Source organism: Notothenia rossii (genome assembly GCF_949606895.1).
Source record: "Notothenia rossii genome assembly, chromosome: 10".
NCBI lineage: Eukaryota > Metazoa > Chordata > Actinopteri > Perciformes > Nototheniidae > Notothenia > Notothenia rossii.
The window spans coordinates 28,425,982-28,441,606 of NC_136908.1; the positions used below are offsets into that span (position 1 = coordinate 28,425,982).

At 42.0% G+C, this 15,625-nt stretch overlaps 1 protein-coding gene across 1 annotated transcript in view; it reads right to left on the reverse strand.

Moving 5' to 3' along the window:
• Positions 1-5,020: 5,020 nt before the first annotated feature.
• enpp2l (ectonucleotide pyrophosphatase/phosphodiesterase 2-like) overlaps positions 5,021-15,625 on the reverse strand; it is an 82,604-nt gene continuing 71,999 nt past the window's right edge. Inside the window, exon 25 of the mRNA XM_079654905.1 lies at positions 5,021-5,731. Within this exon, the coding sequence (XP_079511031.1) occupies positions 5,561-5,731 (171 nt within the window). The 3' untranslated portion in view covers positions 5,021-5,560. The remainder of the gene's footprint in view (positions 5,732-15,625) is intronic.

The window sequence follows — 15,625 nt, forward strand, 5'->3', positions numbered from 1 at the left end:
GAAGTAGCTATGCTAAAACCTGGCCATCACCCTTTTTCAACAGAAAACACATCAGTGGGCGTCTTCAAAGCAAACATGTGAGGAGGCCAAATGAGTGATGAGCTGGACATGTAAACACCTTGTTTGGGATTGGTTGCTGCTGAGGAGGTTCTGCTCCAAAACAGATGATACACACTGACACATTTCCCTCAACAGGGTGGATGTTGAGCAACAACAATAACTGTAGATCAAAGCTAACTGCAACCGTTAATATGTTCTGTTGACTTCTTGGTTTATTTTCTGCTGTTTATTTTTTGCCTTGATAGCTAGCTTCGTTAACTCATCAGTGTAAAGATACTAAAGTAAATACCAAACATTAAAACATATATATTCTGATAACTATTATCAATACAGGAAGTGTTGAATGTGGTGAACAGCTGAAAATGAAGTGTTTTTGGCCTGCTATATTAAAGGGAAGTGTATTGCTGTGGTTTTTATATTTGTAGTTTTAGCTTTCTTTCGGTTAGAACACTAAGCGGAAACAACTTCGCCATGAATGTAACATATTTTAATTCTTTATATAGTTCTGTGTTTGACTGACCTGGCTTACCATAGTTGGACATGTCACTCAGATGCACAGCAAAATATGATGAAATGTTTTCAAATGTTCTAACTTGCCTCACAAACTCAAGTTGAACACCTCTGTGTTCTCAATTGGCTGCATGTCATGGTCAAATGTTATTATTACAAATAGCAGTGGAATGTAAGTAAATATGCTCTTATGTTGCATGTCCACTACAGCGTGGAGTGTGGTCTAAGCGTACCGTGCCCGGGCCGTTTTTGGTTGCGTTTCCACTAGGCGTAGTTCCGGCTAGCGGGTACTTTTTCACAGTTTTCTGGCTCTCCAAAATCGAGGCACCGTGCTGAGTATGCTAAACTAGTGAGAGAATCGCTGGTAACTACAACAAAATGAACATATTTTACCGTGATTTAATTGTAATACACGTTTCTAAATGGTGCCAAAGTTATATACTGATACCGGTTAGTAAAAAACATGAATTAATGCTTTGTCTATAGGCAGAAAAAGGCGGGCGAAAAACCTTTTAAATGAGTGTTGTCTAAATGGAGATCGGCTAAGCTAACGCAGTATATGCTCCGACCGTCCACACTCACAACAATGGCCTATACAGACATAAATAAACCAGCGACTGTATTCGCCATGACACAGACAGTCTTTGATTTGTACTTGTTTAACTTTTGTCTAGTTTCTGAACAGATATGAGGAGCTGTGAGCTCTGAGTGCTAACAGCTAACGGCTGATGTTGGTTTTGTTGTGCTCATTGAAGATGACGTCAAGGCTCCGCCTACACTGCGTTACTATAGTTACTACCCCAGTTCCTAAACTGTAATGGAAACGCAGCATAAAGTGAGCCCGGCCTAACGAGGCCTAGCCATACCATACTAAGCCGAGCGAGGCCCTGCAGTGGAAAAGCGCCATTAATGTACTTGTCATTTACGATATTTACTACAATTCAATGAGTAATATTTAATTGTTTGCGTTTCTGAATTTGTTCAACAGCTTTAGTTACTAACTGCTTTAAAACATATGTATTGATTTTCGGGTTGTTTTACATCCCAACAATTATTTAATTGTTTTACATCTATTACTTTAAGTACAATTGTGTTAAATAGTTTTAGTAAGTATAGCATTTTCAATGCAGGACTTGGATTTGTATCAAATACATTTTACAGTGTTGTATTATTACTTGAATTTAAGTATTTAAGTAAAAGACCTGAACACTTATTCAACCTCTAATCTGACAATTCTGCTGCTCTGTACAAGATAGGGCAGGGCAGACTCTTTGTACTGAGGAGACTGAGGTCTTTCGGGGTGCAGGGGGCACTCCTTCAGACCTTTTACGACTCTGTTGTGCCATCAGCCATTTTCTATGGTGTGGCCTGCTGGGGCAGCAGCATCTCGGCTGCTGACAGGAAGAGACTGAATAGACTGGTAAGGAAGGCCAGCTCTGTCCTGAGGAGTCCTCTGGACACTGTGGAGGTGGTGGGAGCAGGGGCGGCGCCAGGGGGGAGCTAGGGGGTGCTGAAGCACCACCCAGGATTGCCAAAGCACCCCCTAAGCACCCCCAAGAAATATGTGGGGGTTTTTTTTCCAGAAAATTATTATTATTATTTTTATTAAATTAAATCAGGAAAATTATTGATTACATCAATGCAAATGTGAAACAAACAAATGTTTGACCAAAAACATAAAGCCAACACAGGTGATATGATTAGGCCAATGGCCAGCACCCATTAGATTTTTGACCTACCCATAAGCTAAATTACTTTGTGACACTTGAGTGACTTCCTGTTAGCTGGAGCCCCAAATTATTTGCTAACAGCAAAGTGACAAATGGATCATTTTTTAGTCCTTAAACGTCCATGTGTGGACACTCAATCAAAACCAACTGAAAGCGAGAGGTATTCTGCACATAATAGGCCTCGTGAGTACAAGTAGCTTACTTCTGGGTCTCTGTGTTTCATTCAAGCCCTGCTCTGTGTGTGTGTGGCACGAGCCATTTTGTGTGCGTGCGCAAGCGAGCGAGAGAGAGAGCTCGCGCACCGGTGGGTATCTACCGGAGATCGTTATGGTTAGCATCTGGTGCTAGCTAGCCATGCTAATGGGTATAAGGAGCTTTTTCAACAACAAGGTGGAGGGAGAACTCTCTCCTCCTGTCAGACTGAGAGTCTCAGATAACCTCAGCTCAGGTGAAGTAAAGGACTCTCAGTGTTTAGATAGTTAACTTTAGTCTAGTTATCTCAGTGGGTCTCAAACGGTTTCTTTTAAAAGGGGAGTGATTTGTAAAATATCTATAAAGAAATAGAAAATCTGTTTACAGTTCTGTTTCATATGGGTGTTGAGAGATGTATCCATAGATCTCTACATTTTGCTCTCAAAGTGCACCAGATTGATCCCCTTAACTTCAATATTTAAAAAAAAATCTTCCCGGACCCCACTAGAGGAGGTGAGGACCCTCCTAGAGGAGGTGAGGTCCACACCCCACTTGTAAAAATAACACTTTACCCCTGCTTACACCCATATGCCGTGAGCTGATTACCGAGCCTTCATTGTAACAGTCGCAGGTAGGCTACACTGTGTGTGCGTGTGGGGAGTGTTGCAGTAGAAAATTAAACTGTAGCGCTGGTGCATTAATGGGAAACCCTTAATGTTTGAGCACCCTCTATGAAACGTCAAGCTTCCCCACAGCAGCTCCTAGAGAAAATCTCTGGCGCCGCCACTGGGTGGGAGACAGAAGAATGGCAGCCAAGCTGTCTTCCCTCCTGACAATATGTCCCACCCCCTCCAGGACACCCTGTCCTCACAGTGCAGCTCCTTCAGCGACAGGCCCCCGCAGGTGTCTCACGCAGGTGTCTCACGGAGAGATACCGCCGGTATCTCCCCGTGAGACACCTGCGTGAGACACCTGTGTATCATACCGCAGGTCCTTCCTTCCTGCAGCGGTCAGACTATACAACCAGCACAGCCCCTAGTAGACCCCCCCCCCCCTCCCCTACACACACCACAACAAAGACTATATAACCCCTTGCTGCTAAATACCAATCAACTATGTGCAATATGTGCTATATGTGCAATATCTATATGCCGTTAATAACTGTGTAATTTATACCTGGCTGCTAAATCCTTAGAACCGTTACAAGGTGGGTTTTTTGCATTTTGTAAATTGTGTAACTTGCTGCTGTTAAATACCATCAAACTATGTGCAATATGTGCTATATGTGCAATACATTATATACATATGCCATTAATAACTGTAATATATACCTGGCTGCTAAATCCTAAGAACTGTTACAGGATTTGTATTATTATTATTATTTATTTTGTATTATTATATTTTTTATCATATCATAACTTAGTACTTTTCTTAACATAATGTAACATTAAGCTGTCTGTGGCTCTTTCCTGCTGTAACGATACAAATTTCCTCTCTGTGGGACTAATAAAGGTATTCTGATTCTGATCATTTTTTGTCATTTTTGAAATTATTTATTATTATTATTGTGCTACCTAGTAAATAGGACAAATTGCATAAAACTGTACACCTAGAAGATTGGCTTCTAGGTGAACCAGTTTGAAACAGTACATATTTTGTCACTTATTTTCAGGGGAACTTTGTATTGAACTTCTGTTTTGGCTTCTAGTTGCATCATGTACATTATTACATATATCCCTTTGCTGGAAACTGTCGTAAAGAACAGGGAGGACCTTTCCCAGCGAGCTGTTTCCTTTAACCATAAATATGCATCATGGTGTGATGTGTGTAGGCTCTGTTCTCTCAGTCTGACTGCGTTGTATTTTCTGCAGCCACATCATGATTATTCTCAAACCTCATAAAAAACATTTTAGTCCTGAGAACCTTTGGGTGTAGGTGTGTGTCAACAATCCTGAGTTACTATTACGAGAAGGGGAAGCACACATTTTTTTACATGTTTAATGCCACATACTTCAGGAACTTTAAAGGCCTCTCTGACCCTGGAGTACATATGTTGAGCCCTACTGGTTTAAAAGAGTATCTGCTAATTGTTAATATTTATTGCATGTTCTTTTAAGGAAGAGTTTGACATTTTTGATCAAACAAACAAGATATGATGTTATAATTAGCGAGCATTAGTGGTGTTGGTGGGCATATTTTGTTCCTGTTTCCACTCTTATAAGCTAAGCTCACCAGAGGCATGACATCAGTCTCCAACTGTATTTTCCATGTCAAACTATTCCTTTACAAAACCACGTCAGCAATGTTGCATGTTACGGGCTGATAACTCTAAATATTATACATTACTGCTGATGATTTTCCATACATGCTGTAGACTATTTCTGAATGCATTTTTCCAACTTGTAAGGCATGCATGTACTTTTCCATTCAGCATTCAACATGACTGTAGTTTCAGTGCAGTTTGCTATGAGAAGTCCTTACAATAATTACAAAAAATTACACAGACAGATATGCTGATAGAAATCATGGAAGTCTTAAAAGTATTTTATGAGTAAGAAAAGACACACTCAATTTGTTTGAAATCTACAGCATGCAATGAATGGGCTGTAGGAATATAAGAAAAATACAGTCCTTTATGTGTGCGAGGATTTCCTGTATAAACTGCTTTTATGAAATATGTAGAGGCAGCTGTCGGGAAAGTCCCCATCCTGCATCGTTCCTGTGCTAGTTTATTTCTTCTCAGATATTTTGGGGATAAAAATGAACATTTGTGTTGTAATTTTCTACTGCTTGCCAAACCAATTCAATCTTATTCAAAATGTGTAATATATGTGTTCCCTTTTACAAGCACTTATCGGGCAGTTCCTCAAGAACAACGATGGGCCGGCAGTCCAGCGAGCATTCACGTCAATGCAGGACTTCTATAAAGGGATATATCCTGTGTGTGTGTGTGTGTGTGTGTGTGTGTGTGTGTGTGTGTGTGTGTGTGTGTGTGTGTGTGTGTGTGTGTGTGTGTGTGTGTGTGTGTGTGTGTGTGTGTGCGTGTGTGTGTGTCTGTCTCTGGGCGTCTAGTCGTCACTCTCGAAGGTGTGCATGTATGTTTTGAGACTCAGGGTGCTGGTGAGGGTGAGGTTTGTGGAGCGGTAGAGGTCCAGGCCCGTCAGGATCTCTACGTCTCGGACCCGGGCCGTGTGGAGCTGCAGGAGCTCCTCCACCCACTGAGACTCTTCTTCTTCACTCTGCAGAAACACACAGGAAGTGGTTAATCACTGGACACACAATCATTTCTGGTTGGCAGTTATCATGTAGCAATGAACGCTGACATAAAGAATGGAGTAGACATTTCATCAATAGAATGTTAAAGAGGACATATTTGCTCATTTTCAATTTCATATTTACATTCCGTGTCTCCACTGTGACATGTCTCCATGCTTTAATGTTCAAAAAGCTCTTTATTTTCAATAATAAGCAGCACCTCTTTTCACCCTCTGTCTGAAACCAGAGCCCAGTCTGCTCTGATTGGTTAGCTGGCCCACTCTGTTGTGATTGGTCCACCTCTTGGAGATCTCCCACCCTTTGGTCTATCACATACAATCAGTGTTGAAAGTGTGCCGGTCCTACCCGGTCCTTAGTACCGGTAAGAGATTTCCAGGCGGTCCGGAGGACCGGGAAGAATTGATAGCTCCACCCGTGGAATTTATACTACGAAGGGCAGATATTTTGGTTTGGATTACTGGTCTGGTCGCGAGTGTGTGTGTGTGTGTGTGTGTGTGTGTGTGTGTGTGTGTGTGTGTGTGTGTGTGTGTGTGTGTGTGTGTGTGTGTGTGTGTGTGTGTGTGTGTGTGTGTGTGTGTGTGTGTGTGTGTTTGTATACGTGTGTGTGTGTATGTGTATTTTTGCGTTTGTGCGTATTGTGTTTGTGTCCCGGGGAAAACACTAACGAGAAACACCGGCTGCTGTTATGCCTGCTGTGACCTCAAGTTACTCCGTTCTCCGCTTGTAATTATGCCGTTACAAGCTTCTAAGTTGTATTTATCATCTGAATTTGCCGAAACAAGTTTCATATTCTGAAAGCCAAGACTTTGTTTATTAAACAAAACACCCGAACCCCGAAAAACAATTTTTTTACGCAAATCCACGTTTATTTTGAAATGAGCCGTTGCGACTTCCGACTGATTTCGATAGAGCGGGTCACATATTAGCTTTTTCCCACTTGATCAGAATAGCGGGAGGAGAAAAGAATGGAGTGACTGAATGACAGCTAGAAAATTAGGCTACGTGGTAATTAAAGCAAAAATGCAAACGACGACTCTTTAGATGTTTAAGAGAAAGGAGAGAGATGAAGAAACTCAGAATGTGCTTAAAATTTGAAAAACAACGCCCACAGATGACACAGGTGATGATGCTTATTTAGCCCAGAGAATGGACATGAACATGGCCATGATGAATATAATAAGTTAGCTAACTAGCAAACTGTATATCTCTATATGGGGTGCCCAACCAGTCGATCCCCAGTCGATCTCGAGATGTCTAAAAGTAGAACAACAATATTCAGTTTTATCGTTAATGTCCTACAACAGGGGTGGCCAAACTTTTTTGGTTCAGGGGCCACAATGATGTATCAATGTGACAGCCGGGCCGGGGGGCATTGTTTGGTTCCGTCTTGATTCATGTCGGGCTGAGGGTTGTTTTAATCTCATTCTCCCGCGCGCGGGGTGACGTCCACGCGCAGCTGCGACGACCAGGGAGGAAGGGACTTTTCGCGGCGCGCGCGGCGTGTGGACAGTGGGGGATAACATAAATAAAAATTGGATCGTTGTATTTTAGACTTTAAGGCTTTTTAAGATCAGCGCGGGAACCCTGGCTCATTTATACCAATATTGGACGGGCCACATTAAACACATCAACGGGGCGCATGTGGCCCGCGGGCCGTAGTTTGGCCACCTCCAGGCCCGGTTCTACGGGGGTGCATAAGGGTCCCAGTTGAATGTTAAGCACCCTCACTTGAAAAAGAGAAGGGAGTGAAAAATATTACATATACAATAACAATAATAATAATAATAATAGTAGTAGTAGTAATATGAAGAAGAAGAAGAAGAATATAGTTGAAAATAAAATAAACTGTAATTGTGTTCAAATATTGTGGTCAAATAACTATAGTTAATAACCCCCCCCCCCGTCAACGATCGCCGCCGTCTTGGTTCAAAAAAGGTTGGGCACCCCTGCTCTATATAGTCAATGGCTATTTTACTCAGAACACAACATGTACACAGCATACTATTTTAACATTAAATATTTTGCTTTGATATCTTCTATTTTAATCTGCACATTGTGGCATACATTTTATTTTATTAGTATTTTAATTTATGTAACCAATATTCTGAAAATTCAAAGAAAGACAGAGACTTGTACATTTTTGACTGTCTGCTGAATTTAGTTATACATCTTTATTCTAATTTATAACAGTTGAGGCCCAGAGGGAGGAAGAGGAGACTCAGCCAGAAGAAGTGGCAGCAGGTCCCTCAGAAGCCACCATAGGTGATGCTAGCCCTACTGCATACCCTTCTATATGGAAAGAAGAACAATATGAACAGTTCAAACAGAAAAATGAATGGATGTATGCTCACAATGGAAGGCTAGGCTGTACCCCATGCCATGATGTGAAGGATCTGGGTGTCATGGCCTCCCGTGGTGTTAATATTGCTATTCAGTGGGCTGATGGAAAGATAATCCCAGCTGGTCCATCAAGGGATGTCCAGCTTTCATCACTGCGCAAAAAAATCCGTGAACACAAGAACTCTGCAGCACATAATGAAGCAGTCAAGATTATTCAGACAGCAAATAAAGATATTCTTCTGAACATGAACGCGAGTAGTCAGGAGTCTGTGTTTGAGTCTACTGCCAAGGTATTCATGACAACCTATTATGTGGCCAAGAACAACAAGCCTTTCACAGACTTTGAGATTCTGATTGACCTGCAGCATGCAAATTCTGCTGATTTGGGGCGTGTTTTGCATAGCAAAACTGTCTGTTGACATAATTGAGCATGTGTCATCACAGATGAAAAAGGAACTTCTAAAAAAGATAATAGAGACCAAGAGCAAAATCACAGTATTGGCTGATGAGTCAACCAGTGTTGGGCACAAATCAACACTAATTGTGTTCCTGAAGGCTAGTGTTGATGGAGACATGGAGCCCATTGCCTTTCCGTTGTACCTGGTTGAGCTGGATAGTATGTCTGCTCCTCATATCAAGGAACAGATTATGGGTTGCTTGCTTAAAAATGGCTTTACTGTTGAGTTGCTGAGAGAAATCCTCATTGGATTTTGCAGTGATGGGGCCAGTGTCATGCTGGGAGTGAAGTCAGGTGTTGGGAAGTTGCTCCAGGATGACTTCCCAGGCATCATACTATGGCACTGCCTTAATCACAGACTGGAGCTTGCTGTTGACCAGGCACTGGATGTGACAGGGGGAACAAAGGACTTCCAGGCATTCATGGACAGCCTATATTCATTATATAGCCAGTCACCAAAAAACATGCGGCAGCTGAGTGAATTTGCTCACAACCTGGACATCGCCCTCAGGAGGATTGGAAAAGTGTTCAGTGTTCGCTGGGTAGCTTATTCATGGAGGGCAGTCTCTGCAGTTTGGTAGTCTTATCCAGTCTTGGCACAACATTTCCGTGAGGCATCAGAGGATGATACAAGGGACAGCAGAGAGAGGGCCAAATTCAAAGGTCTGCTTTCTAAGTTGTGCTGCATCAACTTCCTGAAAAGTCTTGCACTGATGGCAGATGTTCTGACTGAACTTAAGAACTTGTCAGAAATTCTTCAGAACAGGAAGACCACACTCCCAAAGGCCCATGACATCATGACGACGTATGTCAAACGCATAGAAAGTTTCAATCGCTACCCAGGACAACATGCAGTTGATGCCAGTCAGGCAGAGGAAGTGATGGAATTCAAGGGAGAGGATTTAAGAGTTGGCAGGTCTCCCATCATTGACTCTGCTCAGTTCATCCAAGCAGTGGCAGACAATATGAAAGAAAGACTCTTCACAACCACAGCAAACAGAGCACAGGCCAGTGTTGCAGCCAACCGAAAAGAGGCTTATAACAGCCTTATCAATCAAATGGCAGTCCTCAACCCTGACAACTGCGACCATGACAATCCTCGATTTGGAGATAATGAGGTGAGGGCTTTGTGTGATGTCCTACATGTGAACCAACAATAGGCCCATCTTGGATTCACAGAATACAAGGCCAGTGGAGGAAGAAACATTCCCAACAAAATGAAGAAGTTGCTCATGGCAGTGGCACTGTCTCCAAGCAATGCTGACTGTGAACGGGGGTTCAGCACAATGAATAACATCATAACTGAGTATAGGAGCAAACTTACAACAACAAATGCAGCAAATCTCCTCTTCATCAGCTCTGTGGGACCACCATGCAGACAGTGGGATCCACTGCCTTATGTGAAGACCTGGCTGGGCAAAGGAAGAAGAGCAGCCCACTCAACAAGCTGCATGGCTCGCCGGTACACAGAAGAGAGCTACTTCAGCCCTCTGTGGAAAATGTGGAAAAGTGTGTAGTTTACCTCCCTCAACATGCCTTGCTAATGGTCTGTTAAGTTTTGACACAAGTTGTATGCACAATTGAAAATAAATAATTGACTATACTGTCAAGTGTTTCTAATTTCTACCCCATAAAGACATTACAAATTTGAAGTTTGTGTTCAGGGATGCATGAAGCTGGGGGCGGGAGGAGAACAATATGAACCAATGAAGGTCGGGGTAGCATTATAGTACCTGCAAGAAATTCAAACCACTTTCACCCCTGCATACAATGTATTAGCCAATAGAATTGCGGATGTTAAATAGTGTTGTCACTTTATTGCAGAAGTAAACACAGGAGACAATGCTTTTCAAGCGGGGGGCGTAGTTTTAAGCCTATATAAAACTACTTCAGGAAAGAGATAACCCCAAAAAGCATGATAGGGCCTCTGTAAGTATAAGAGAAAAGATGCACACACGTTTACAGATTCCAGAGTACCATTCGGAAATGACTGGTACTTACGGAGAAGGAAGAGAATAAGATGGAGAACAATTTCCTGGTGCAGTCCTGTTATGACTAAACTGGGCAGCCAGCCAAAACATACATTCTAATACTGGTTGGCTTTTTTTCAGGGGTGTGTCTTCGTCAACAAATGATCCAGTTTAGCGGAGGGTGTGTCTCCTTGTTTCGGAAATTGCTCTTTAGATCTCCCCTCCAGAGGTTTCTCCCATAAATACCTGTTACTGCCTACAAAGATTCCCATAATGGCTAGGGTTTCCCGGTTTGCCCAACGTAAATATTAACTAGGCTACACCCCGCAGGTTTTCACAGTGATGAGAATGTTATGTGATACTAACCTTAAGAGAACAGACTCTGCTAAGTGAAGACAGCAGCTCTGCAGAACTTTCAGAACTTTGGGATTTTAACCTTTGCAGACCATTTACATGCACAAAAAACCTATAGAACAGACTACAGGAGAGGGAAGCCTCAAAAATGAAAATGAACACCAATTGATTTATTCTCTTAAAATATATCAAACTATAAATAGGAAACAACACATTTAAAGTGTTGCACCTTTGCTTCATGAATCACGTTTAATGTGTGTATGAGCAGAGGAGGAATTATTCTAGGTGTAAATTACGTAACAAAGTTGCCTTAATTAAAAAGAATAACACAATTAATGTCATAGTTCAATTAGATAAATAAATACTTTATTTCATGTTATTTTATAATCGTTAAATATGGCATGATTTAATACAGTTTGTTTTACATGTTAAACCGATATGCGTATGTGTTTCTTGTGCCTAGGAACTCATGTTTGTTCATGTGCTGGTACTGCGTGTTTTGCTGTTACACTGTACAACTCAACGTGGGTTGACATCTTTGTTTGAAGCTCGGTTGAAGTCTGTGAAAAAGTTTTAATGTGACAAGAGGTCTGTGACAAAGTTATACAGAAAAGGAACTAGATTAATCTCCTTTCACGACAAGCAGCTAACGAGGTATTTGTTTTATGTTTTCATTTTCTTATTTTCATTCATATGTGTAGCCAAGGGTGTAACTTTGGTTTGAGAAGTGGGGGGGACACAAAACAGGGGGTCCTCCGCAATGAAACATTGTTCTCGATTTAATTCCATTTCCTGCCTTTCTACAAATATATATTAGGGACTATGGTGTTAACTAATCCAAGAAAAATGTGTAGTGTATATAATGAGTGTGCAAACTTATTTATCCATGAATCTGTTTTATTTGTGATGACCTCACATCCTATAGGGGGGTCCGAGGGCATGCAACCCCGGTAAGATTTGTTTCTTTAAATTGAAGTTAAAGGCATCAATCTGGTGCACAAATTAAGAGATTTATGGATACAGCTCTCTCAACACTCATATGAAACAGAACTGTATATATTTCAATACTCCAAAAACCATTAGAATATGCCAGTGTTGTAGTCAAGTCACCAACTCACGAGTCCAAGTCACTCTCGAGTCACCACTCTTCGAGTCCAAGCCCAAGTCCGAGTGACCAAGGGAGAGTCATAGTCGAGTCCGAGTCCAAGTCCGAGTCACCCAAGGAGTGTCCGAGTCGAGTCAGAGTCCGAGTCATTATACCTGTGTTTGAGTCCAAGTCCGAGTCACCCAAGGAGTGTCCGAGTCGAGTCCAGGTCCGAGTCATCATTACCTATGTTCGAGTCTGAGTCCAAGTCCGAATCACCTAAGAAGAGTCCAAGTCAAGTCCGAGTCACAAGTCTTCATGTATTAATCTTCGTGGATATATGTGTTGAAATGTAGCTGCTCCTCTACATTGCTTGTATCCTGTCATTTTATAGTAATCTGTCTATTGAACTGCTGTGAAGCGATTTTGGCTACAATTCTTGTAATAGGTGCTATACAAATATAAAGCTTATTACTAATATTAATATTATTATTATTATTATTATTATTGTAAATGACCTTTAATATGTCTAACTGTATTTAAAATGAGTTACCTTTTAGAGAAGTAATTATATTTGTATGCCAATTTTTTCCTATGGTAAGGTTTTCGTTTTGCACTTTATTTTGATAGTAATAACATCGGGACTCTTATTTTGAAGGAACTTTTACCGGTTAAATCGGTTTACTGATAAAGATTTAGCCCCAGAAAGCACATGGCTACTTAGCATGCAAAATGACGTAATTCTGCATGTTAAGTAGCCATGTGCTTTCACAGCACGATGCGGGGTGTGTCTCTAGACATCTCTAAATGGTAAATGGTAAATGGACTGTACTTATATAGCGCTTTATCCAGTCTTTAAGACCCCTCAAAGCGCTTTACATACTACATGTCATTCACCCATTCACACCCATTCATACAGAGCAGTGTACCTTACTCTAGGACCTAACATTCACACACATTCACACACCGTTGGCCATGCCATCGGGAGCAACTCAGGGTTAAGTATCTTGCCCAAGGATACATCGACATGTTGACTGCATGGGCTGGGATCGAACCCACAACCTTCTGGTTGAAAGACGACCATACTCCCTCACAGCCACAGTCGCTCTAGACTGGAATAGCGGGGCCCAGTCCGTGAACTCGCCTCACAGGTGCACATGCCAGGATAGAGGACATCAGACTCCAGAGAAAACTTGCTCGAGTCCGAGTCCAAGTCAGAGCGTCAATGTACAATTTGAGTCCGAGTCATCGTAGGGGGGGAAATTCACGAGTCCGAGTCCAAGTCAGAGCGTCAATGTAAAAGTCGAGTCCGAATCATCGTGGGGGGGGGGGGGATTCACGATTCCGTGTCCAAGTCAGCGTACGCGAGAATTCACGAGTCCAAATCAGTGCGCGAGTCCGAGTCGAGTCACGAGTCCCGAAAATCGGCACTCGAGTCCGACTCGAGTCCGAGTCCAGGACTCGAGTACTCCATCTCTGAAATATGCTCACAACCAATAACACATCATTGATATACTCCTCTCTCCTATCTTTATCTTACCTAGTCTGCATTCTTTCTTTTTATTTATGCATATTTTATGAATCACTCCCCTTTCAAACTGTGTTTTAAATGTTTTACTGACATTGGAATTATTTATTATTTATTTTGAACAACTATATTAAATAGATGGAAATATTTGTTTAGACCAAACCGTTTGAGACCCACTGAGATAACTTAGACTAAAGTTTACAATATAATCACTCAGCGAGTCCTTTACCTCCCTGAGATGATGTTATCTCAGCCTCTCAGTCCGACAGGAGAGGACTCCCCCTCTCCTTATTGTTGAAACAGCTTCTAATCTAATCTCCGAGCTAGCACCAGATGCTAACAACAACCCCCGTAACTCTCGCTGTCTCTCTCTGTCTCTTCCTGTCTCTCTCTGTCTCTGTCTCTCTCTCAGACAAAATGCGCTCCTGCCACACACACAAATGCTCCTCCGTGACGATGAGCACTTGTGTAAAAAAAAAGTGGGGGGGACACAAACGGGATTTTGAAAAGTGGGGGGGACATGTCCCCCCTGTCCCTAGTGGCAATTACGCCCATGTGTGTAGCACAAAATGCTTATGTTTGGCTATGTATACGTGTCATTTCGGTGTTGTAGTTCTCACGGCGTAACGGAAGAGGGGAGGCTACAGGATGAAAACTCCCAAGAAATAAACGCCCGTTTTCAAGAACCGACCTGTGTCTGTGTCGTGAAAAGAGCTACACTAGGCAATGAATGTAATAATCACAAATGTACATTTCAAATGGTTTTCATTAAGACTGAGGAGGATGAGAAGGAGAAAATGTTTTGCTGGATGCAGTCCTGTTACGACCAGGGTAGGAATTTCACGGCCATGGCCGTCGTTGTTGCCCCTCGGTCTGGCCGTTATGTCCCACAAATAATTGTACGTCATACGGCCACCATGGCCTTTGTGCCCCTCACACTGTTAACATCTCTAAGTTGCTTTAAAAGCGTTATGCTGCATTCACAACGGACGCGATGCGATTCGCATTGCTCTAATCCATGGAGTTTCACAGCGGCTGTAAACTGTGTTTATTCCTGTCATTCAAACAGGACGCGCTGGAGAGGGGGCGGGGCTTAAATACTGTGGTAGACTCAACTACAACAAGATGAACATATTTTACCGTGATTCAATTGTAATACACGTTTAAAAATGATGCCGAAGTAACAAAATACTGATAATGGTTAGTAAAAATCGTGAATTAATGCTTTGACAAGCCTGCAGACAAGACGGCAGGCGAAAAACCTTTTAAAATCCGTGTTTTCTGAATGGAGATCGGACGCCTGTACTACAAAGCCGGATTTTTGCATAGCGGGCTAACTTCAGGGAAAACTCTGGGTTTCCGGTCCTACGACCCTGGTTCACTTCTTACTGGGCTAGATCTCCATGGTAACTTATGCTGAACGGCTAACCTGCTCCGGAGATTAAATGGAATGGAATATATTTGTTACATATTAATAGAATTTTAGATTTGATTTCGGATTTGTGAATGGGAGAAGTAGTAGATAGAAAACATACCAAACACTAGTTATTCAAAGTAGAGTATTTTATTTTATATACGGTAATACTAAGAAGGCATAGGCCTATATGGTTATAATGTTTGACATTATTGATATTAAAAAAGTGATTTGTTTTCCATGTCATTCGTGTGTTTTTCTTATCAGAAAGTGAAGTTATTTATTTGTAAGCTCCAAATCCTAATGTTTCCCTCAATGGCCTTTGTGCCCTGGCATGTGGCCTTTGTGCCCTAAACAATGTTTGACACCAAAGGCCAAATGGCCTTGCCCCTAATATGACGAAATTCCGAGCCTGGTTACGACTAAAGTAGACAAGCAAAATATGACTTCAAATAATGCAGGGGGGTTTGTTTGTTACTGGCAATGATGCTTCAGATAACAACAACAAATGATTAGCTAAGTAGAGGGTTTGTCTCCGTAGTTTCCGATTGCTCTTTAGGTCCCCTCTCCAGAGTTTTCTCTCTCTTATACCTGCGTCCAGGTCTCCCGGTTTGCCAAAGTAAATACTAAATACAGTTCCCTTAATTGCAATACCCTGCGGCCATGGCAGGAAGAAGTGTGTTATGGGGAGAGACAGAACAGGTTGTGCT